Genomic DNA, 27,094 nt, shown 5'->3' on the forward strand with positions numbered 1-27,094 from the left:
AGTCTAAACTATATAATCAAAAGCAGTATTTTTCTATTAAAACTAAACTGTTTGGTGTATTGCTACTCCCCTTGTTTTATTGGTCTCTAATGTAATTTGATTTTCTTTTTATTATAATTTAAATATACATATTTATTATTTTAAATAAAAGACCATGCAATGATTAACAGACAGCTGAACCAAAAAACCACACTGCTAATCCAACATACTTGCAACAGCAACAACAAACTTATTTAGATATACTTGTAAAATGTTAAAGTGTTGAGTAGCTTTAAGACACATTTTTGATTGGTTAATTTTCAAGAAAAAAATAAAAATACTGATGCAACACAGATCATTATGCAATTTAATTATGTGTATTATTTAAAGAATTTTATAATACCAACAAAAGTTGTAACAAATTATTCAGTAAAGGTACATTATAGATAAAATATATACAAATATTCTGCCAGAAATAAGATATAAAAGATATAGCAGTTCCTAAAAATCTGTATCACAATAATGATATATGTTTTTGGCAAAAAAAATCAACTATTAATTTTTTAACTTTTTATACTCATACATATCAGTCTTTTAATGTAGGTTTGTCAAGTTTTTTTAAAATGAAAACTAAACGTTCGAAAACATATAAAAAAGTTAATCTAAATTCAGCTTAGTGACAGTAAAAAAAAAACCTATGTACAAAGCCAGCTTTAAACATTTTAAAACTAGTACAAAATAAAAGTTTAATAACAGTCATAGAAATACCACTTCACTATTAAACTAAAAACTGATTAGGTGTATAGTAAAATTTCTAAATTAATTATTAATTCTTTATAAATAATAAAGTAATTCCTAAATAAAAAACAATATTATGTATAATCAACTAAAAAATTAGAAATTATAGCAAATTAATCATTTAATTATTCCTTAGAGTGAAAATCATAAAAGAAAAAGGAATTAGGATATACAGAGTACCAACAGACTAAATGGTCCTATCAAGACAGTAAGGTAAATCATCTGTTCTATAATGGATTCATCACAACTATGACATATCAGCAAGTAACAGCATCAACAAAAAGAATCATAGTAATGATAAAATGCTAACCAAGCCTAATTCTTGATTCTTCCAGATCACAAAAGTTATGCAATACTGGATGGTGCTGTTTCCCTTCAAGATATTTAAATATATATATTATTGAATTTTATGGCTAAGAATGTTAAAAATAAATATCAATGTCTGTTCAACGTTATTATTTAACAAGTAGTTTTTACTTGTTAAATACAGTTAAATTTAAAAACAGTGAAGATGAAATTCCACTATTAATAAAAGACTGTTCAGCCATAATTGCATACAGATGAAAAATAATGTTTTTATAACAGATGAAAAATAATGTTTTTATAATATAAAGTTAAAATGTTTATTCTAAAATTATTCTGTTATTTGTTTATATTTATAGAAATAAAATTATTTTTATTTTCCAATGTGTACACTGCAATCTGTTCAACTAGTAGACAATACACCCCCCCCCCCCTTCAAAAATACAATATGTAATACGGATGATATGTATAACATGTAAATGAGGCATAGTCTTGTACAGACTCAGGACAACCTTTCCTGAGACATCAAATAAAATTATATAAACAAAATTATTAATGTAACAATATTACTGTGCCACTTCCTACGTAGGTTTATTTTTATTTTGTATTTGACCAAGATTAAATACAAATTTAATATTTACTAATTTCTAAATAATTTTTTTTCAAATATATTTATAAATGGAACTGAAGAAACTGATCTGCTCAATGTCTTTAACCATAGAAAAACAAGACTGTATCGGTGTGCAAAACTAAATTGGGACTATGTTGAAAGAGACAAGCATTAGAGTATTGTAAAAAAGAGTTATTATATATGTCATCTTACCTACACCCTTTCATCTAAGTAGCATGAAAATCTCTTTAGGTTTGAAAAAAAGGATTGCTTTAAACAAGAAGTGTTGGCTGGCAATTTCAAGAAATTGCAATATGGACTTCATACTCTGTAAAGATATATTAATTTTGATGAACATTAGAAACTTATCATCAATTTTATCAAATAACCAACAAAACTGATTAAGTACACTTGCTTCCAATAAATACCATGTATGTATTTATTTATCGCATAACAACTGCGACTTTCCTACATAATAAACATAATTACTTTTACACTATGATGACCGGTTGTTATGATTTCAATATTTTAATTTTTCTATCTACTTATGTTAGTTTTAATTTTAATGCTTTTAAATTGAAAGTAAACTTTTACTGATGATTGTTGGTAAGGTTGAATTTTAATTTATTTTATTTATATTAGGGTAAGTCAATTATTATCCGCAATTTAGTTATATTTTAGTTTATGTTGGTAGTACTGTCGTGTTACATAGATGACGTATACGTGGTTTATTGTTGTTATGTCTGTGCAGGTTTGATGCTGCTAGGTTAGTTCCATTATCGCTGCCCTGCCGTTAACCACGGCTGCTCCGCTTTCTGTTTGCACCAAAGAAGAGGAAAGTTCAGTGATCCATTTTTTGTGGTCGGAAGGTGTATCAGAGGCCGAAATTCATCGAAGACTTTTGATACATTACAGGAACAGTGTGTTGCAGCAACAGAGTGTCTACAAATGGATTGAAAAATTCAAAAATGGTCGCACAAGTGTTACGCACGACGAAGAAGCCAGACGACCGTTTACCGCCACAAATGAGGAAAGTATTGAGCGTGCACGTGACATGGTTTTTTTAGACAGACGAGTAACTATTGATGAAGTGCACATCAACTGCAAATCAGTCATGGTTCTGCCTACAAAATCATCCGCAACAGACTTGGAATTCATAGTCTATGCAAGATGGGTCCCAAAACAACTCACAGGTTGCATAAACAAACGCGCTTGGACACCTGCCAAAAACATTTGGATCGCTATGGTAACGAACAGGGCATCTTCATAGAAAGAATCATCACTGATAACGAAACATGGATCCATCATTACGAGCCGGAGCGTAAACGGCATAGTATGGAATGGAAACATCCAAATTCGCCCTGCAAAAAAAAGTTCAAGACCCAACCATCCACAGGAAAAGTGATTCTTACGGTTTTCTGGGACTCACAAGGCCCAGTACTAGAACATTATGAGGAAAGGGCACGACAATAAACTGTGCACGTTACAGTGAGATGCTTACTGCCAAGCTGAAGCTTGCAATTCGAAGCAAACGCCGAGGACTGCTGTCAAAACATGTTGTGTTGTTGCTCGACAATGCCCGTCCACATACTGCTCCCCACACTCCTGAAACGCTTCAGAAACTCAACTTTGAAGTACTGGCTCATCCTCCGTATAGTCTTGATCTTGCCCCTTCTGACTACCACTTGTTTGGTCCACTCAAAGAGGTATTAAGGAGCTGTCGATTTACCTCGGACGAAACAGTGAAACAAGCGGTGCATTCCTGGCTCGCAGCTCAACCGAAAACCTTCTTTTATGAGGGCATCAGGAAGCTTGTGCAACGATGGACCAACTGCGTTGAAATGCAAGGGGACTATGTTGAAAAATGATGTACATGTAAGTTTCATATTTGCATTGCAATAAAATTTATAATTACATTGCGGATAATAATTGAGTTACCCTCGTATATAAATAATCTTATTTACCAATGGTGCCATGCTTGAAAAATTAAATGCAATGTGCTACAAGCCAACAATTGATAGCCTTTATTACAGTGTCTTTAGAAACTGCATCACACTGAAGGGTTTTTAGCTTGCTTGATTACTGGATTCAGGCTTACCAAATTAATTCTATGAGAATTAGCAAAACAAAGTATAATATACTTACCAGATATGCTCATGAGTGAAATCTCATGTAACTGCATATAGACAATAAATAAGTGTATTTTAAAATAAAGTTCGAATTTTTGTGTTTTAAATCCATAATTCTCAAATATTCGTGTTATCCAGACTTTAGGTAATCCTGACAACCTCGAGTCCCAGGATTATGAAAGCTTCATACTGAAAGTCTGGATTAATGAGGTTTTACTGTATTCTCATGGATGTGTTAAAAATATGTTTTGAAATAATTTAATGGGCTAATTTGCAAGATGCTTTTTGTCATGTGTATGTAACTTGTCTTTGTCTTTGCATTTAACATGTAATTTTTTTAAGCAAAATTGTAAATTAGTAACAGATTTTGATGATAGAAATGTAGTGTTTTACCTTTTTTGATATCAGTATGATTTTGTTATAAATAAAAACAACTTTATTTATATTACAGCAATTTTTGTTTTTCGGGAGGAAAAACATTTAAAAAAATATTAAACATTTTTTTAAATTTTATAATTTCAACTACATTAAGTTTTTGTACGAGATCATTCATAAAAAGGCACTGTTAAGTACTGTTACCCAGCGATGCGATTCGTAAACCCACCTTTTTGAGGAAAAAATAACATATTCATGTACTGTGGTTCATCAAATGGAAGAAAGAAACATTGACTAACAAAATTTGAGGTTTTTTTTAAAAGTATCCTTTATTACAAATCTAATTGAACTGAAATGATAGTTTTCATGCTTATTTTTCAATTTTTTCCCCCATTTTCATTTCACTTTTAGCTTAAGTCATGTTTATAACTGTAAATGTAGTTCACTTACTTCGCCATGCCGTCCATTTCTGCGAACTCTTACTGATGAAGTTCTAACGAACTTCTTGATATTAATGAATTATAAGATGTTTAATAAAATTATATAATTTTATTAATAATTCAATCGCATCAAGTTTAAAAAAAAAAAATGTTTTAGATACATTAATTTTAGAATAACAAGATTACTAATCTCCTAAAAACAGTGCATATCATATTACAATGCAATCAGCAATTTTAAGAATACACTTAACTATTACGACAAACTGTTATAGATTGTTACAAAGATATCAGTAGTAATTAATTATAACGTATTTTATTTAATCTTAGTTATCATTAGTTTTAAAATTCTATTCAAATACAGTTTCTTTAAAAAATTAGCTTCAAACTTTTATTTAGTTAAATTACTTTAAACAAAAGTAAACAATTAATTTAGTTTTAATTTAAAGCTATTACTATAATTAATGTATAATCTGTACTGTATAACTATATAACTTAAAATCCATACTGTAATAATAAGGACTTACATGAAGGTTTTGAACCGGACATTCTTTTCCTTGCATTGTAAATGCAACATGGGATACTTGAAAAATATCAGGCCTTTTATCCGGATCTGGTTCCAGCATATATCCTAAATAAAACAAACTAATACTTAGTACCGTGAAAAAATAGCAGCAACAATGACAAAATTTAACAAATGAATGAAATGTGCTAATAACTACTAATAATAAAAATAACTACTACCTTTAATAATTAGCATATTAATTAATAATTTGGTGCAATACACAATTTGTCTACCCTTTTAAAACTGTATAGGTTATCTTTCGCAAAGTAAACTACAGCTTCTTTTAATATATATAATATGACAATTTTACAACACAATAACACTGGTGGAAAGATTTGACTTTCCCAAAAAAAATTTCATGATGAAATTTTCGGAAAAGATATTAATCCAGGTGATAAACAGATACAAGAATGCATCACCAACACGTGCCATGCATTTGGACCATCTGATTCTGGAAAGTCCAAACCAATATGCAAGAAGGTATCAAAGCCTTATCCTGGAAACCCACAGTCAAAATTAAGACCAAACACAAATATCTCTTTAGAACATTAAACATAAACTCTCAGTTAAAAATCACAAAATTTAAAGTTAACCAATCAAACTTTTAGACAAACAAAACGCCAGCCTACGTGACGGCGCGAGTGTTAGCGTCTCGGCCTTTCATCTGGTGGTCCTGGGTTCAAATCCCAGTCAGGCATGGCATTTTCAAACATGCTACAAATCTCATCCTCTGAAGCAATACCTAAAGGTGGTCCCAGAGGTTAAACAAAAAAAAAAAAATAGACAAACAAAAAATCTTAATACTTGTACTTCATTAAACAAAAATCACAAATGAAAACACAATAATCAGAAAATGACAAATTTTTCAAAGAGAAACTGGAAAAAAATAATGAAGAATATGCCACATTTAGAAACAGTCTTTATAATCAACAAGAAAATATTAGACAGTCAGGTTTTTTCATCTTTCAATGTTGAAAGATGACAACAATAACAATAACAATAACAATAATGTTATTGTAACAATAACATGTGGAAGCAAAAATTATTAATTAACCAGTACTCACATGATTCAATTAACCTGATAATACCCAGGGGTTTCAAACAGTACCCGTAATTCTTTGTTTCCTATGAGCCTTATCTTTGGAAGCACTGCATTAAAATACAATTTTAATGCTTTGTAAGGTTGGTAAAGTAACTGTTACTATTTTGAATACATGAGTTAGTGTGACAGTATGTTTCGATTTGGTGACTATGTTATACTCTGATTATAATGAAAATCCATCAAGATAAGTAATGAGATTTCTTTGTCACTTCTTATAACTTTTTCAACAAAATGTGTTATTACCTTGGTTAGTGATCCTACATAATTTAACCAATTTTTTTTTCAAAATTCTATTATGTCTTTTGATTGTTTCATATGCATTCACTCGCTCAGAATAATGTGTGCACTGCTTTTTGAGATATGTAGCAGTTCACCCAACTGCTGCACAATATAATCTTCTCAAATGATGATGAAGGAATGATCAGTCTGTGTTCATCTGGTTGTTAATTGATGTGCTCAGTTGACCGTAGCAGAGAGATGGAAACAATTAATAAAACAACCAAGAGAAGAACTGAAGTACATTTTAGAAGAGATATGGAGAACTGAAAAAATTCCAAGATTGAAAAGACAAACAGATGTAAATAACTATAGAGGGACTTCCCTCTACACATGTGACATACCAAAGTCCTCCCAAAAGTACTTCAAAATGGATTCTAACCATAGACAAACAAATGAGAGAATACCAAAGAGGATTCAGAAAACGAGCATCATATACAGAACAAATCTAGAACCTTAAAACAATTATACGGGCAAAAAAACTACGGATTCATCTTTGTAGATTTCAAAAAGGCATATGAACTTCCTTATTTAACATCCTATAAAAATTCAATCTGAATCTCAAAACAATAATTTTACTAAACAAGACAAACACAATATCCAATGTAAAATTCATGGACGAACTCATAGAAGAATTTGAAATTAAAACAGAAGTAAAACAACGAAATGGTTTATCATAAACTTATTTTAACTCTGTTCTGGAAAAAATAATAAGAATGGGAAAAGATGAAAGAAATTTGAACACACCACCAAATAAAATTTGTCATAAATTCAAAAATTACAATTAGCTGTCTAGCCTTTGCTGACAACATTGCAATTTTATCTGAGAATATCTAAAAAAAAATGGCAGCAAAACCAGTAAACCACTTAAAAGAAATCATAGAGAAAGTATAGCTAAAAATTTCTTACACAAACAAAATTCATAACCAACAACTAAGATTACCCAGGTTCCTAAAAATGAAACATGGAAAAATCAACAAAGTGATTAAGTTTAAAATATCTAAGAGAAATAATCCAAATTAATGGTTTAGATGAAGAAGCCACAACCAAATAACAAGAAAAACTGAATTTGCCTACCAACTAACCAAAAAAAACTTAAAAAATATCAAACAGAACATCTCAGTAAAAGCCAAAATCAGGCATTACAGTACAATAATTAAACCAAAAAGCTTATCAATTCAACAAAACAGACTGATAGCCAGGTACAGTATCAAGAACCCATTATCATTAAAATGTTTTGGACTGGTTGGACCAAAACATTATTGAACTTTGATCATTACACAATGTTAAGTGATTTTAATAAAACATACCAATCCCAATACAGTTAGAAAAAATGAATGTCATTACCATAATGGGCATGTGCATTCCTATTACCAATATTCTATTAGAGCTCTCTTAGTAGCAGTGGCTGCTAATAAGCAACCCATAACTGAATAAACATCTTTACATGTTAAGATATCAAAAGTTGACTAATTTTTGTATTATGGTTGGTAAAAGTAAAAATCAAAATATAAATAATAGATAATTACAAAATATGAGGTTATCAAACTAAAAAAAAAATTTAATGATAATGATATAATATTATTAAAATCAGACAAGACTAATAACAAAAAATTATTAGGCACAAAGACAAATACATTGAAGGAAATAAATTTTTAAAAAATAGAAGACCCAACAAATATTTAATTAAGAATTATAAAAGATTTAATATCTAAATATAAACTGATGATTAATTATGATAAATTAAATTACCATCTAAGATTATCCCTATATACCATCACCCCCAAAACTCACTGGACTCCAAAATTACATAAAATAATAAATAATCCTATAGGACATTTAATAAATTTTAAACATGCACCTGCATATTTGATAGCTAAAATACTTAGAATAAAATGAATCTTGGCTATAAAAAATGGTTATGACGTACTATTAAATTTAATTTTAATATAAAAATGTTAAGTTATATCACAACATGCAACCAATAGAAATAATAAAAAATAGATAACATGAAATAACAAAACACACCAGTGCATTTATCACTATAATAAGAAATATTTGTCTTCAAAATTACATTGTATTTGAAAATAAATGTTATTCATAGCATTTGATCATTTTAAATAAACCTAACAATTATAAGAATTTAAAATTTACATATGAAATAGAAAATAACAGAAAAATCCTATTTTTTTGATATTGATATCAAAATAAACACATATAATAGAAACATTAGTTTAAAGAAAACCCACAGCAAATAATAATACAATATATTTAAATTCTAACCATTCATGGTCACAAAAAATTAATATATATAAAAACATAATATTTAGAGCTATTAATTATACAAAAAACAATAGAAATAAACCAAAAAAGAGATAGATGAAATAAAATAAATAGCAATATTTACTGGTTTTGAAGGAAGAATTAAAGAAAAAAAATTATAAAAAACAATAAAAAATATCATAATAATTGTTCTAAAAAGCAACAGCAGAAAAATAACAAGATTAATAATAATTTATAAAACATTAAATATATTTTTATAAATATATATTTTATATATTAAAAAATATTTAAAAGAAAACAATAATAAAAATAATAGAGCGGAATTAAGAAAAATATAAAACTTAAATGCAAAAAATGTAATACGGATGGGGGTCAGGTAAATATGTCTCGGGAGGGGGTGGTGTGAGAGATGAAACAATGTGGCTGTCATGCCAGTAGCTAGTGCATATCTCATCATAACAATGCTTATTAGTGCTACTCTAGTTGAAAAATTTGGCACTAATCATTTGTATAATGTAGTAAGTGCAGTGATCGTTCATAAACTGGCTTCTTGTTTGCGTTTTGGTAGTATGAGTACAAACATCTAACACTCTCTCTCGCACAACACATTCCTTGCAGAGGCACACTCACAATTCCAGTACAGTAATATTTATACAACAGATCATTTAAAAAAAGATTTACAGAAGGTTACACAGCATAAAACATACAAAAACAAACAGTTACATCTAATGTTGCTGACCATTCTTTAGAATACAAACATAGTATTACTGATTGCAAAAATAGTTTAGAGATTTTGGAAGTTTATAATAATGATAAAAAAAATGAATATCTTGAAAAATATTACATTTATAAACAAAAATATAAAATGATGAACCACCAGATCACATCAAAGATGACAATTTAATTAAAACCATAATAAAAATCAACCTAACAGTTGGCAATAATGACAATAGAACAAAGAATATTACATTTTAAATATTGCATCATTCCAGTACTGAACACCAGAATTTGCATATACATTCATTATTAAATTTCAAAAATTGTTTAAAACAAATCAATTTCAACAAATTGTAGAATGAATTTCTTTTAATGTAGTTATAGAATTCAATACCAACTGAAATGCAGGATACCGCAAAAACTAGTACTTGGAAATTAATATGATAAGATTAACTTATCTAATTACTGTGTTCTGGTGGTTTGTATTTCATGCACACACACACACACAAATTTACACTGAATTGATGAAATAAATATAATATTTTTACTCACTAATTAAACAGTGCATATTTCGTGAATATTTTGAGTTATCAGGTATGGTGAAATGACCACTTTGTATTGCTAGTGTACTCTCACCAAAAGGCAAAGAAAAGAAGCACAGTTTATATAAAAGACAACCCAGAGCCTGAAAAAAAGAATACCAAAACACAGTTGTTATATAAAAGAACCATAATAAACTTCTGCTGAAATGAAAAGTAATAAATGTAAGCTATTATTTTCATATTCTATTCATAACAAAACACAACCTCTGTTATCCATAACAAATAAATTTACTAAATTTTTTTCTAACAAAATTGTGAGCAACAGAACAATTGAATGAAAGCTAACATACAATTTTTTTTAAATTTACCTGAACAACAATTAAAAATGTTGCAAGATTTAAGTATGAAAAAGGGGAATAAGTAACAATTGCAAGAAAACAGCATCATCAATGATAATAAAGAAGGGAATTGCAATAATTCATCAGAACAACAGTTATAACATCTGAAATCAAATATGGTTCTGATTAACAAACTGTTCAGCTTTCTGTCCTGAAAAATGTTAGTTACATAATACTGTAGTTTATATGTTTAACTGTACAATATGGAATAATTAGAAAAGTTGAACACTTAATTAAAGAGAAGGAAATATGCAAGAATCTAAATAAATCTAACATAATCTAAGTAAATTTAACATAAATCTAATTACACGTAACATAATTATGTATCTATCAGTCAGGGATTTGGGGGCCCGACTTCATCCAAGCACCTCAACCCCAGATTAAGCTTTCTGTTCAATCACTGTATAAAAAGAAAAACAGAACCCCCGCAGGATAGATTTAAAAGTTAGTCCATTTCCATAAAAAAGTAAGTATGCAATAGTTCTAGCGGGTACCCAACAACTCAAAAATCATCTCCAAAAGCAAGAAAAGAATCAAATAAGTGAGAAGGGACAATCTACCACAGAATGAGACAAAACAACCCCGTCCAAGAGTGTCCATAATTCCTATGTATCAGGACATCTTTACTTAGAGTGGAGCAGCCATTACTGATCCACAATTTATATTAATAAGCTATCAGATTATCTTTCCTCCAGATATTACAAAGACACCTGTGGAGTCCTCAAGACAATAAAGCATTTCAGAAAACCCCTACCAGAAGCTAATTAAGATTAATGCATTGCATAAAAAAGTGTAATTTAGTGTAATGCATGAATTATAATAACTGTATTTATAAAATGAAGAATAAAACAATTAAACAATGTATGAGTTTCCTTTAGAAATAATTTTAAAATTTTAAAGTTTTGAAACACGTCTACTAAAGAAACAAATTTGGGATCGTAATTTTAACTCTTGTACACCACAATATATTTTAATCTTTCAAGGAATACTCTTCCATGCAGAGGATCCTTAGGATCATGCAAACAGATTTTACATGAGTAAAATCTGTTCCAGATGATCAAGATTGATTTGCAAAAAAGGAAGAAAGGTTAACAGTAAAAACCTTTAATGATACCCTTACAATTGAATCACACCAAAATACTGTGTAAAATGTTGTAATATGATTTGAAATCTTTACAATGTCATTCATTAAGTTTGCATACCTTTAGTCAGTGATCATTTAATACAGCATTGTGGGTTATTGTGACAGTTTTGTTGCTCGTCTCAGGGATTAATCATTTTGATTCAGCAGCCCACTTTTTTACATTCAAAAATTAAGGAAAGAATCCTTTAAAATCGGATCTAACTCTTTTTATATTACATGTCTATCAGGTTTAAATCTTTTAAAACAAAGTATTTTACAACTCAAAACTTCAATTTTATTCATTTTTCAGAAAATTTCAAAACTTATTTCCTTTAATCGATTGCCAAAAACCTTAATACATCAGTCTGAAATTTTGCATCACATCATATAAAGCATCGTTATATTCGACAAATATCAGTCAGTCATTTAATGATACTTGTACTATCTCTGTGTAAGGCCAAAAACATTCCAAATGATCCGAGTAATGCAAATATTCCAGAATTTAGGTTGGTAATTATTCATAAAGTAAAAAGGATTACTATAAAGAAAAATCTTGTTCATTAATTAAACAGAAAAAAATTATCCATAGTATTATCAATCACAGAATGAAGCTGGGATTATGTAATTATAATTTTACGATCGGCTGAAAAAAGTTAAAACTGTACATATGTATAAATATATATATGAAGAATTAACTCAATACCACAAAAAAGCTGCAACTAAATATAAAAATTAAAGGCTTACCCAAATATCAGCCTTAGTAGTAATTTGCCTTCCCGAGTAAATATCGACCATCTCTGGAGCTCTGTAAGACAAAGTCGTATATTTCTGGATTTCTTCTTCTACTGCAGAAGCACCCTGTGCATTAACACTAAGAACTTTGGCTGTAGCCGAACCAAAATCACAAAGTACATACTGTCCTGCTTCACTTTTTAAAATATTTTCTACCTATAAAAATTTACAAAAATGTTCAATTAAATAAACATTTTGATAACAACAAACATGAACCAATACTTAAAATATAATTGACACAAATTAAAAAAAAAAGCAATCATTACCCATGGTTAACGGTAATGGATATCATTCAAGAGCAAGTAACGTCACTTAGCAATCATTTGATATAGTATTGTTGATTTTTTGACAATTTTGTTGTTGTAGAGGTTTTATATTATTAAACTGATTTGCATTACACCATCATTCTTCATAATTATCTTGAACTGATGTACCCCACTTTTTACTTCTTTGAATGTGAATTCAATTCCCACTGAATCAGTAAGGTGTTTAAATTCAGTAGCCTGCTTTTTTACTCAAAAAATGAAGGAGAAGAATCCTTTAAAATAGTATTTAACTTTTCATGTGTATGATGGGGTCAAACTGTCTAAAATAAAATACTTTATGTAAGACAAGATTCTTTTCATAATTCAACTCAAACTTCAATTTTTCAGATTATTATGTCAAACTTGTTTGCTTTAATCAATTGTCACAGATGAGCAACTACACTCTGGAAACTTTGCAGCTTGCCATTTACAGAACCACTCTTGATAATATCACAGTCATTTGGTCATAATTTACACCACCTATGTGCAGGACGAGAACTTTCCAAATGAACCTAGTATGGAAAAAATTTAGATAAATGTACATTTTTTGATGTTTTTTTTATGACAGAAAGTTCAGTTGCAGATGAATGCATAAAAGTAAAAAACAGAATAAGGCATGAGAAACAAAAAAAACTCTGGTAGGTAGAAAAACAATGTATAACAAAAGTAAACTAAAACTGAAAAAATGAAAATGCAAAAAACTATAACATCAGAAATTTGCATCGACATTAGAAATGGAATCAATAAGAAATATAAGTAGCAAAGGAAAAATGTTTGAAGGAGGATGTAACATGTTGGGAGAGAAAACTTTATGGAAATGAAACAAAAATTATCATCAAAGGCGAAAATGGAAAATCTTTGTTACAGAGAGAAGAAAATATTAAAAGGCCAGGTATTGAGGACTGCACATAAAAGAAAAATTATCTGAGGAAGAGGAAGAAACTGATGTTTCCGAAGAGATGGCTCTATTAGTTCTGAATTTGATAAGCATCTGAAATACTTAAACAAGAATTAACAATAGCAGTGAATAAGATTTATACATTAGAAGACAAAATTACCTTCAGATTTTAAAAAGGGGTGTAATTGCTATCATACCAAAAGCAGGAGCAGATGAATGCGAGAACGTCTGCACAATCAGTCTAAAATCTCATGCATCAGTAGAATAGTTAACAGAATAGAACATATGATTCACGGTGTATTAGATAAACAATAATGTAGGGTCAGAGGTACCATGCTTCCATGCTGACCCTCAAATTAACTTTAGAAGGCAGGCTTAAAAAGTATGAAATCATCAGTTGCATTTATACGTACAAGGTTTGATAAAAAAAATACACTGAATTTTAGTTTTTCTCAAAAATCTTTATTTATTCATCAATACTGAATTTATCACCTTTAAAGTACTCCCCTTCAGATACAATACATTGCTCTAGCACTTTTTCCAGTCTTTGAAGCACCTCTGGAACACAATTTTCAGTATGACATTTATCTTCTTCAGCAATTGTCTTTACATCTTCAATGTTAGCAAAATTTCGTCCTTTCATGGTTCTTTTCAACCTGGAGAATAGGAAGAAGTCACAGAGGGCCATCTCCAGCAGATTCAGAGGCTGAGGCATCATAACGGTGTTGTTTTTGGCCAAAAATTCATGGACAAACAGTGAAGTGTGGCAGGTGCATTATCGTGGTGCAATTGCCAGGATTTATTTCAACACAAACCTTTTTCTTGTTTAGCCTCCGGAACCACTGTAAGATATTACTTCAGAAGATGAATGAGGATGATATGTATGAATATAAATGAAGTATAGTCAACTGAAACCCAACCATCGAAGAATCAGTATCCATGTGATTTAGTATTCAAATCTGTATAAAAGTCTTTTCTATGACCTTGAACCTTAGCACTCATGATTTCAAAATCAGATGATTTTCTATGATGAGTCCACCACTAGACCACTAACATAATTTACCTGAACTTATGAAACTGTTAGGTGTTCAAATACAAACAGATTCTAACTGCTTACCTTAATTAATACTAATACTGCTTAAATAATTTAAAAAAAAAAATATCATTTTTTCAAAAAATTTCCATCAAAACTGCTTTAAAAAAATATTCAATAATCGTGAAGATAATTTACATTCAAAATACACCAGGACATGCTTCTCTCTAAAACTATCACATTCCAAAGGTTAAGATTAAAAAAAAAACTCATCTCATAGTTATATTAAATCTACTAATCGAACATAAAAGAAACAAAGAACAGTAAATTTAATCAATTACTAGAATATTATAATACACTACCAGCCTAATAAAAACTGTCATAACTATGTTAGAATTTTAGACAACAGAGAGCCTGTACTGAAAACAATATTTAATTACCTTTAGATCTCTATGTATTATTGGCGTTTGACAATGATGTAATCTGGATACAGCTTCACAAATATCACAGAATATTTGTAACACCTCTGTCTCATTGAAACCTGCTTGAAGCCTGCAAGAAAAATAACACATTATGTTATTCTACACTTATATCCTACAATAGTGACTGAAAAGATTTAAAGTAACATTATTAATATTTAACTTTATTAACATTCATTAATAATTGTCAACTACCATGTCATATTTTTTAGACAAATGGGTTACAAGGAAGGACATATTAAGTAAAAAATCATACTGCCTAATCATTCTCTAAACTTATGCTAAGTAGCACCTTGAAGTTTTTATATCTGCTACTGCATTTTCTTTCTTCCAACTTTATAAATCATCAACCATCATTTGACTTGCTTACCACATTCTACATTTTTCTGGAAGATCACTCCCCTAATAGATAAAAAGAAGTGAAGTAGAATGATTAATCAATCTTCTCAAGCATTCAGAAATAGTATTTAACATACCCATTTACTAGTAACAGATGTTCATTAAAACAAATTTTCAGTTCTGTAAGCTTATACATAAATAGAATGTCTATGTACATTTGTATTTTGTTTCATTTTTTACACATCCTGACCCCCAATAGGAGAAGACACCACACACCTTGTGATGATTCTGGTTGCCACACCACCCCTTCCATTCCTAGCCCTGATGGGCTTTACCAGAGGTCAACTTTAGACCTTCTAAACCTGATTACACATCACAGTTATCAGTTTGGCCTCTTTCTGGATGCCATCGATGCAAATATTTTATTTCTATGCAAAAAACACTTCGGTGTTATCGCCTGAACATGATGTATGTGTATTAAAAAACTAAATGTTAAAAATTCAAAATTTAACATTAATTTAAAAAAAACATATTTAAAAACAATTAAAATACATCTTAAAATGAAAAAATCTGTCAAAAAGAACACAAAGACATAACACGCTATATATCTAATTAAGATAATAAAATTACCATCTGATTTACGACAAATGGCATAAATAGCTGAAACACAGTAATTCAAATATTGGAATATAAACGGACAGTCCTAAAGAATTGTAAAACATAAGATAACTGTGTTTCATTACCCCCTAGCATAGTTCACATCTTGTCCCTAGTTTAAATTTGTGGCGCAATGCCGCATAACAGATACATTCCACAAGGATATGGTGCACGTGCAGTGTTAGTTGGCAATCACAATGAGTAAAAACTAGTGCATCTGTTGAGTCATCAGATATCCATGAATAAGCCTAGTATGTCCCATTTGCAAACAGCAAATAATAATTTCCTCCCGATGGTTATTTCTGCAAGAGGAGCTACACTGTGAAACACTGTTCTTAATTGGGAAAAGTTTATTATTTACGGTAGCATCCCACTCACTTTGCCATTTATCACGAACTACCCTCTTCAGGAAACAGACAATATCATTAGAAGAAACACATCTGGTAAAAGAAGGCTGAAAACAAGCCTCTTTTGCCACACTATCTGTGCGCTCATTGCCTGAAACTCCTGTATGGCTGGGGATCCAGCAGAATCTCACTGTTGTATTATGTCTTGTCATTTGCAAAATGAGACAGTAAATCTCACAAACAACAGGATATCTGAAGTATACATCACTAATTATCTGTAAGGCACTGATGGAATCTGAGCAACAAAGAACATGTTGAAATTTTGGGCTATCCAAATGTAAGGCCTTATTAATGGCATACAGTTTTGCAATAAAATACTGGTGATGCTGGGAAAGCCAAACATGTATGTTCTGTTGCCAATCACAAAACCACAACTAACAGAATTAATGTTTCTAGGCCATTCATATAAACTGTAATATCAGGATTCATGCTATTTAAAATACCACAAAAATTTGTTTTGCAAGATAACTGAATTTGTGTTCTGTTTAATATACTGACAAAGATCAAAGCAGTAATTAACGAGAGAAAGCTGCCAAAGAGGATAATAACATGAAGCACCAATAAGGACTGGAGGTAATTGTATATTTAGAGCTGAGATAAGGCGTTGAGCTCTGATACGTAGCGCATGTTAGGCAGCAAATGCCTTAGCAGACATTTCTATCAGCACATTTACATAACTTACTCTCTCCTTCATACGGCTTCTTCCAACCACAACCACCTACCATAACTTACAACTCTCAAATTAACCAATTCATCGAAGTTCGATTCCTCACCTTCCTCTAAAATTCAAACTCTTCCCATATCTAACTTCAATCAGGCTAAGCACACAGATCATTACTAGAGTGAGTCTTTTAAAAAACAAAAATACTATTCTCATACAAAAAAACAAGTGTTAATCACAACAATGAAAAAATTTGTGAATTTTGTTTCTTGATTTACTTAAAAATCAAGAAACAAAATTCACAATTTTTTTCATGCAAGCACTGTAACTACTTTACAATTAAGAATACATTACAATTCCATCTATGATACATATATATATATTATACATATTTCAGTTTGTACCTCATAGATGGAATTGTAATGTATTCTGAAGTGAAGTGTTGACATGTGATTTTCATAAATCCCCCTTTCTAGCCTCACTCACTGCTTCTTATCGAAATAAAATAACCTCTTTGTTCGTATTTTTTTTTATGACCTCAGTAGCCATCATGGCAGAGAAAAGGTTTCATGGTGATGATGAGGTAGAATTGACAAAGTGTTTAGAAAGCATTCTAAACAGTGATAATGAATATAATGATTTTTATGATGAAGAATCAAAATCTGAAGAAAGTTGTACTAATAGTTCTAGTTAGTGAGTCTAGTGATGAAAGTGATGATAATAATGATAACACACCTTCTAAGCATGTACGTACTGTGATACATAAAAAACAAAGTAAAATATATATATATATATGTATATGAAGCACTGCAGCACTGCGACCTGAGATCGTTATATTACTTGTGTCAATAACTCGTGTGACAACCTCTAGGTGTCACATGATTCAAATGGGTTAATAATAGTTGGAGGTATCAGGCTCACCCGAAATAATAACCAAATCACAGCTGTAAAAAGAATCAGTCATTTGGAGAATTCAGTTAAGTAAACATAAATATTAAGATAGAAGGAATTTAAAGATAAAAAAGGGGTAATAAAGATTACCATTATATTTGCACATGTTTTCACATAACCACAAACATTTTAAGTTTTTACATGAGATCAAAGCAATTTGTTGGCAAAGAATCTAAATTTTACTACATAAAAAGACACACAAAAAAAAGCCAAAACCAAATGCTAAAGCTGCTGCTACTTTTGCAAGATGGGGATGTGATAAACATTTAATAAAATGTATAGATCAATTTCTTGAAAGCAATAAAATTATAATAATTATGTAAACTGCACTAATTTTTCATATCTTCAGTACCAGAGGCAATTTTCAGAAGATTAATAAAAAAAACTTTTCATATTAAAAAGCTTCATGTCAGTCTGTATACATTAAAAAAAATGTTATTCCTATAAATATTAGTACTACACTTACGATAGGGTTGTACAAATTTAAAAATATTAGAAGGATTTTTATACATACATAAAAAACCCATTAAAACTAAATTATGTATGTCAGTCTATCATAAATACTTCATACATGATTTCACACACGCGTAAGGATATGTGTAAATATTTATATATATATTTAATAGATCAACCCTACGCACAAAACAATTGAAATAGGATGACCTACCTTATTTCATTACACAAACAGAAGCGGGAACTTGATTCGCATCATCAGCTTACAAAAATCTCATAAACTTCCAATCCATGATAACTTATCTAACTAATTCACTTATAATTTTATGTTAAAAAATTTTTATTAAATACATATAAATATTTTATTAAATATAAATTAATTTGTATTGGTACAGTACAGAGAAGTATGGTTATTAAAAGAATTGCTTTAAAAAAAAAAAATATATATATATATATATTCTTTTTCTTCCTCCTCTATGAATCATGAGACCTTGCCGTTGGTGAGGGGGCTTGAGTGCTCAGGGATACAGAGTAGCTGGACCGAAGGTGCAACCATATCGGAGAGGTATCTGTTGAGAGCCAGACTAAGGAATGATTCCTGAAAGAGGGCAGCAGCTCTTTCAGTAGTTGTTAGGGGCGTGAGTCAGGACGACTTAAACGGCCGTATCAACATCACTCAGTCCTCTGAGTACTGCGCAGCTGAAAGCAATGGAAAACTACAGCTGCTTTTTTTCCAAGAAAATGTGGCTCTCTGCATTTTCACATAACAATAATGGAGGTGCCTTCCTTGGTAAAATATTCCGGAGGTAAAATAGTCCCCCGTTCGGATCTCCGGGTGGGGACTACTAAGGAAGGGGTCACCAGAAAATTAAAAAATAACATTCTACGAGTCGGAGCGTGGAATGTTAGAAGCTTAAAAAAGGTTGGTAGGCTAGAAAATTTAAAAAGGGAAATGGGTAGGACAAATGTGGATATAGTAGGAATTAGTGAGGTTCGGTGGGAAGAGGAAGGCGACTTTTGGTCAGGTGATTTTAGAGTAATTAACTCAGCGTCAAATAATGGGCAGGCAGGAGTAGGTTTCGTGATGAACAAGAAGATAGGGAGGAGAGTGGAGTATTTCAAAACGCATAGCGATAGAATCATTGTAATAAGGATAAAATCAAAACCTAAACCGACAACGATTGTTAACGTCTATATGCCTACAAGCGCCCATGATGATGATGAGGTAGAGTGTGTATACGAAGAGATTGATGAAGCAATTAAACACGTAAAAGGAGATGAAAATTTAATAATAGTTGGAGATTGGAATGCAAGCATTGGAGAAGGCAAGGAAGGAAATATAGTGGGTGAATACGGGCTGGGCAAAAGGAATGAAAGAGGGGACCGACTTATAGAGTTTTGCACGAAGTATAATTTAGTAACTGAATTTTTGACTGAAGACAAAAAAAAAAAAATTCTTTTTCTTGTTATTGTATTTGCCCATATTCCCCTCTGTACTAATTATGTCAAAGACAAAAGTATAAAAAGTTGACCACCAAGAGTACAGAATTCAATAATGCTTCTTACCTTATTCTTATTGTTATTATATAAAAGCGCTTTCAATGGTTTCCCTCATCATCAGTTAATAAAACATTCTTTTTTTAAAAATCACACATTAAAAATTTTAAACTTATAATTCTAAACATATAAAAATATGTATTCATAAAAGTTAAAAAGATTAAATATTTTTTATATGTGGCTACCCACACATACAGTACTATACTCTTTTAAGTTTCATACTCCCACAACCCCATACCCACACACAAAACAATAAAAATAAATCACCTCACCTAGAATTCATCATTTGTAGAACATGAAACCGGCAATAAGGCATCAATAGTAACACTTCATACACGCCATTACCTGTATGTGTAATGCTTGAATCAACGTAGCCAATAATATTCTTATGGCCACTTAAATTGCTCTAAAACAAATACAAAAATTAATTACTGGATTATAATAAAATTTAGCTTTAATATTAGCTATTCTCATTAAAAATAATACATTTTGTAATTAAGTACTAATAAATAAATTAATTAATAGATGTTAGTAACGTTTAATGATGAAAAATTTTATTTACTATTCTTATTGAAAAGGTTTGAAGTACCTATGTAACCATTCGCTGGCCATTAACAGATATTTGGAACAAGTTCTTGAAATGCCATGTACTTAAAATACAATGTTGCAGAATTTGAAATACAGTTTTCTAAGTAATTTGTCACCAACAAACCTAGCTTAAAATAAACATTCTAAACTCACATACTTGCAACAGGCAATACAGGGTCATTGGAAAAGGTTCCAGCAACAAAAAAAAAAAAAAAATCATAACTAATTGAGATAAATTATTTATTGGAATTGCAAAATAATTGAGATATTATCAAGTTTTTTTTTAGAGGTGACAAGCTATGACCTTGACCTGATGTGCACAATGGCACAATGCCCCTGCCAGTCAGTGCAATGGTGACAGTTTAGCAGAAAGCAGAATGCATTTTGTGGTTAGTGAAGTATAAATCATTTGCAACTGTTCAATGGACTTTCTGGTATATTTATGACAATGATCCTCCTCATACAAACAGCATTAGACAATGGTGTGAGCAGTTTAAGGAATCTGGCAACATGGAAGTGAAAAAGTCTCCTGGACACCCCAAAATGAGTGACAAAGCTGTTAGGATATAAGCCAAAGTTGTTTAAGAGGCCATAAAAAATAAATTTCTAGGTGAAGTTAACAGTTAGGAACTCAAAAGACAACTATTCAAAATGTGTTGCACTAGCGTTTATGCCTTCACACTTACACAATTCAGCTAATAAATCAAATTAAACCTATGGAGTGTCCTAAATCTGTTGAATTCGCAAGAAAAATGCTTAACAACATTGACAATGACAAAATGTGTTATGTTTAAGGATAAAGAGACTTTCCATGTCAGTGGTTGTATGAACCAGCATAATTTTAGGATGTGGGGATCTCAGCAACCCTACGAAATTATTGAGTACATCAGAGATTCCCCAAAAATAAATATGCGGTGCAGTTTGATGTCCAATTTTGAGACTATGCCATTCCTTTTTCATGAGCCTATTATCACAGGGAATGATTATTTAGACATGCTAAAACTACACATTTTCCAGCAAGCTGACCAAATTGAACAAGAAACTAACGTTTCTGTAACAAGATGGCGCCGCCACAGTTTAGCCTAGGCATTCGACGTGCCCTCAATGAAAGATTTCCTAATCGTTGGATTAGTAGGGCCCCAGTCCTCTATTTTGGCCTCTGAAAAGCCCAGATTTGACATTCCTAGACTTTTTTCTATGGAGATACATTAAAAACATTGTCTACAGTGAAAAAATCAGCAATATACAACATTTAAGACAACACATCATCATTGCAATTGCCAGTTACGCCTATGATGATCCAGTGAACTTGGACAGAAGTCAAATATCAGCTGGATGTTGGCAGAGTGACCAATGAAGCTCATATTGAAATATTCTTAGGTAAGTAAAAAAAATTTTAGTTGTAAATTTAAAAAAAAAATACTTGTTTGATTATCTCTAGTAATTTCTGAGATACAATATTTTATAAATTGCGGCAACGATTTTCGATGACCCTGTATTTGCACATTCATTTACGGGCAAAAACTTTGAAATTTACACCTTTTAAGTACGCATGCTAAGAATTCTGCCCAGTTTACAATACTAAATGTTTGGTATGCAGTATTTTTATTAACTATGATTTTTGCTGCTTGCAGTAGGTTTGGTTGTATAGTAGAAAATGTTAAGCAGTATCTTATTAAACAGTAAAAAAAAAAATCATTTGCTATGGCATTTTTACAATCAGATGATGAACAACAAAAACATGTAAATCAAAAGAAATGCTTAAATAAGCTATAAACTATTACTTTATTAAAATAGTCCTAAAGATTTTAAAAATAACTTGAGAATAAATTGTTTTTGATGGTTCATTAAATTTTTTTGAACCATTTTTAAAACAAAAAAGAAATATTTCAAACACCCAATTCAGACAATAATTGTTCAACTTTTTTTTGTTTTAATTTTTTTCGAAAACTTCCATGTATTTCCTGAATTTTTTTCACAACAAAATATTTGTTTATATACTTTTTTTACACTTCTCATTCAATTCTTTGTACATTGTCATTTTTAAATTACGGTTACGTAATCTTTACTCTCCACTTCTCAGAAACATAGATACCATGCGTAGGGTTCCATAAAGTCTATCACATCTTTACTTTAATCCAGTATCACATATCCATATTGAAATTATATATATATAAAAATTTGCATTATAAAAATTAACATTATTAAATGTATTATAAAATAATAAATTAAATATAAAATAAATACTGAAATTATTTATAATAAAGTTGCTCTATAAAACATAAAAAAAAAAGTATTTTAAGTACAAGTTCAACCATAAAATAATGAAACATTAAAAAAATAAATAAATAAAATAAGAGCATGTGCCTAAAAGCATGGAACTTGTACTGATTAACTGTAATTCAAAGTTTGTACTCAGAGTATCTCAGAAATAAAATGCTTCAAGTATGTGGCACATGAACCACATACACACATATTCTTGTAGACATGCTTAATACCATTCCAAACTCAAAGCCAACATCCGTGTTAGCGGCTTCCTATTCTCTAATATAGTAAGAGAACTACTATAAAAACAAATCAATGAATGTGAAGAAAAGCGAAATATTACAATTATATTCTAAGTTATTGGAAATTACAGAAGTAATAAAGTCTAATATAGATATAAATAATGAAATTAACAATAATTTATTTGATCTACAAATTCTTTTTCTTTTAAATTGGGAGTATTTGTTTAAATTAGTACAGCGATGAAATTGATTATTCTGTCAAGAGTTCTTATTATGTACAGTAACATTTTTCAATTCAATTCACAACAATTTAGATACAATGAAGAAACCATAGAAGAAAAAATCATAATAAATTATGTAGTGTACTAAGCAATTAACTACTTTATTCTCTCTTACAGAAATAAATGGTAAATAAACAAACTTATTAGCAAATCTTTAATAAAACTTAATCTATACAAAAAAGATTGTTTAACTAATATTACAAAAAAAATACCACGCCCCTATATATAATACATTTTACAAATATTTAATATATAAAAAAATAAATACAGTACAAAAATAGTTATCTTATTATTATTTAAATAAACTTGCAACTAAAAGGACTAGTTTCAAATTTATGATTAATATACTATTAGAAAAAAATTTGAAGACCGAAAAGATTATATTTTTTAGTGCTAAACAATTAGAGCTGAATCTGGGAAAACATTTTGAATATTTCCAAGTTCAAATTTATTTCAATAAATATTTACAGCTTAATGAATATAATATTTCTGTTCATTTATGTACTATAAATGCGTAATACCATAACATAATTGCATAAGTTGCATAATATATATAACACTGAACAGTGTGTAATTTGAAATCTAAAGGTGATAGAAAAATTCTGTTAACATTTTTCCATTCAAGGGAAAATACATAATAGTAACCACTTCTGGGTGCTCTTGATCAAAATATTGTATACTAGCGTTATTAAAGTATTATCATTTTTAAGGTTTCTTTTTTGTAACGTTATATACATAACATTTTGTACAATCTGGTTATCAATTTATTAAGAATTCATATTAAATAAATAAAACCATAGTTTCATACAAAATAAAACCATGTTGTATTTACTGTTAGTGTTTAACTTTTTATAGTTATGTGATTTGAAATTTGTAAATAATCCTTCAATTTAATATATAAATTGCGACAATATTTTTGTCTATACACTAGTTGTAAAGATTTTTATTAAAATTCTATCATATTTTAAAGGTCGATGTTTTAGCCAGCATATTATCAACTGGTCTCCTTTGATGAAGATTTTTGTCTTGTTAAATTCTTTTTACTAGTTGTTAGGCTTTCTCCTGGGATGGTGGTACACTTCAGATTTAGTTGATCATTGACGCTTAGTGCTTGCAGGCAATAAGTTGTTTTAAACAAATAGAGAAAATTACAAAAAATATATTTGAGCACTTCTAGTAAACTATAATAACAGGTTTCCTTTCAGGTGCTAGAATGAACACACAGTTCGGTAAGCTCACTTTATAACAAGTTACATCAAACTGTCTATGAAATACCTCCTCCCACTTCAGCGTCTACCCTTACACGTTTAGATATTCATGGTTAAACATCACTTCAGGCGAAACTGAAGACTATTCAGTTATATTCTTCTTTTTATATTGTTGCAAAGTAATAACATTTTGTACTGAATTTGAGGATAAATCTACAGGAAAAGTGGACCGGAGTCGTTACGAGACGACAATACAATCAATGTTCATTACATATTACTAAGTTTTAGAATGTTGAAATTAAATTATGCTCCGCTCCCTTTCCTGCCAAATTGAATTTGAACATAGTGAATCATCTGGCTTTCGTTTTCAAAATTAAGCCTAAATATAGCATGATTAAAATCAGATTAATACAATTTTGGTTTTAGTTTTGGATTTTTCTGTTCAGATTTCTTTTATTAAATAAATGGTATTGTTCTTGTATGTATTAATAGCTGAATCTTGTGTTTTAATGCTGATTTCAAATATGTAAGAAGGGTTTTTTATAACAGAAAGTAGATGAAAGTTTGGTCGCAAATTTTCTGCATTATAGTCAAAATTCAAAAGAGATGTTTCTGAAATATAATAAATAAATAATTAAATAAATTTTTTATTGTTGACATACAGTACGACTGTTGCCAAGCAACATTAAAATACATAACATTTAATTTAAAACAAAACAAACATTATTTCAAAACCAATTCAGTGGAGTGGTACGTTGTTAAGCAAGTAAAAACAATTTCTTATATTATTATAAATAAACTAAATTTTTTTAAATCTATTATGAAAACACATATGTAGTAGTATTGCATGCAAATCTAAACAAAAATAATTAATTTACAAGTTATTTAAATTAATCAAAAATATTTTAAAAATCTTAGACATATTCAATGTTTTTATGCAAAAAATGCCAAAAATATAACTATTCATTTTCCTTAAAAAAAAAAACTTTTCAGAGAAACTTTGCAACAAAAAAAAATATTTGTTAACAATATATTTTAATCAAATATAAATTCGATTCATAAAATGCAACTTTGAAATAAATTTTTAAAAAATGATTTTTTCAGTAAAACAACTTTCATCGTTCCATAAAAAAGGTTAATTTTGATAAACAGTACAAATTAGTTTTCATAGTGGGGGTTCGTTCAAAAAATCCACTTTTAAAGACTTTTTTAAAAAAAGAATTTTGTTATTAAATATTAAAATAAAATTTATGGTATTTAATAAACAAAATATTTTTTTTTTATATAGTCACTTTATTTCGAAGGATATTATTTACATCAGCTAAGGATATATATCGATAAATTATATAATGTAGATAAAAAAAATATAAAAATTTTTCATGCGATATTTTATGTTTCAGATATAGACTTTCCGATTGCGACTTAGCGATTTCGACTTCCGGATTGTAACTTCTCCGGTAACGAATTCCCGATTGTGACTCTCCCAATAACGAATTCCCGATTGTGACTCTCCCAATAACGAATTCCCGATTGTTAATACCCCGATTACGAATTGCCGATTGTGACTCCCTCGAAAACGAATTCCCAACCAAAATCGACCTTCGATTTTGGATTACATTTAGATTTTGATAGATTTACATACCCGCGCATATTCACACAGTGGTGGTACTCACACACGATTTAGACTTAACAAAATCACACATTCACGCAAAGTGATGTAGTACGTTTTTTATGCAAATCAGTTTACGCGCATTCACACAAAGTGGTGCTGGTGGTGGTACATAATCAGAAATCTCCAAATTTATACTTAGCATAATTACACATTCGCGCATATGTGGTAGTGGTAGTTGTACACAGTTTTATAGTATAAATTTATTGCAGAATATTTATAATATAAGGTTTATACGTATATTAACACGCATTTACACATAGTGGTCGTGACACAAATAGGAGGGGGGTTTAAGCGGGGGCTTCCATTGACTATGGAAACCCATAAAATATGCAATTCATTGCCCGATTTTTCTGAAGATTGAATGATCTAACTCAGCATTACTATTAAATATCAGTGTAATTCAATTCATGAATCGCCAGTAACTTAAAAAGAACAGTTCATATTATTCTGTGCAGTGACCACTTTTGACATTAAATTTTATATGAAAGAAATTTGTGCTGCCTTTGTATACGTTTTGAATATATTTCAGCTGACAATTGGTGGTAATTTAGTCAGGCCCATCCAAATAATACGAAAAAATTTTAATATTTTCAACAAATTTGCGTGTTTTTTAATTTTTATGTTTATTATAACTTTTTTGTAAATTGTTAATTTCAATAGCGGTGTATC

General features: G+C 29.8%; 1 protein-coding gene across 1 annotated transcript in view; it reads right to left on the reverse strand.

Annotated features, from left to right (window-relative positions):
* The window catches only part of Nak (Numb-associated kinase), a 150,304-nt gene that overhangs the window by 89,034 nt on the left and 34,176 nt on the right, over positions 1-27,094 (reverse strand). Inside the window, exons 3-7 of the mRNA XM_075359740.1 lie at positions 20,442-20,575; positions 15,106-15,217; positions 12,382-12,585; positions 10,127-10,259; positions 5,159-5,262 (exon numbers count right to left, since the gene is read on the reverse strand). Of these exons, the coding sequence (XP_075215855.1) occupies positions 5,159-5,262; positions 10,127-10,259; positions 12,382-12,585; positions 15,106-15,217; positions 20,442-20,575 (687 nt within the window). The remainder of the gene's footprint in view (positions 1-5,158; positions 5,263-10,126; positions 10,260-12,381; positions 12,586-15,105; positions 15,218-20,441; positions 20,576-27,094) is intronic.

This window comes from Lycorma delicatula, chromosome 3, assembly GCF_047948215.1.
Source record: "Lycorma delicatula isolate Av1 chromosome 3, ASM4794821v1, whole genome shotgun sequence".
Classification (NCBI taxonomy): Eukaryota; Metazoa; Arthropoda; class Insecta; order Hemiptera; family Fulgoridae; genus Lycorma; species Lycorma delicatula.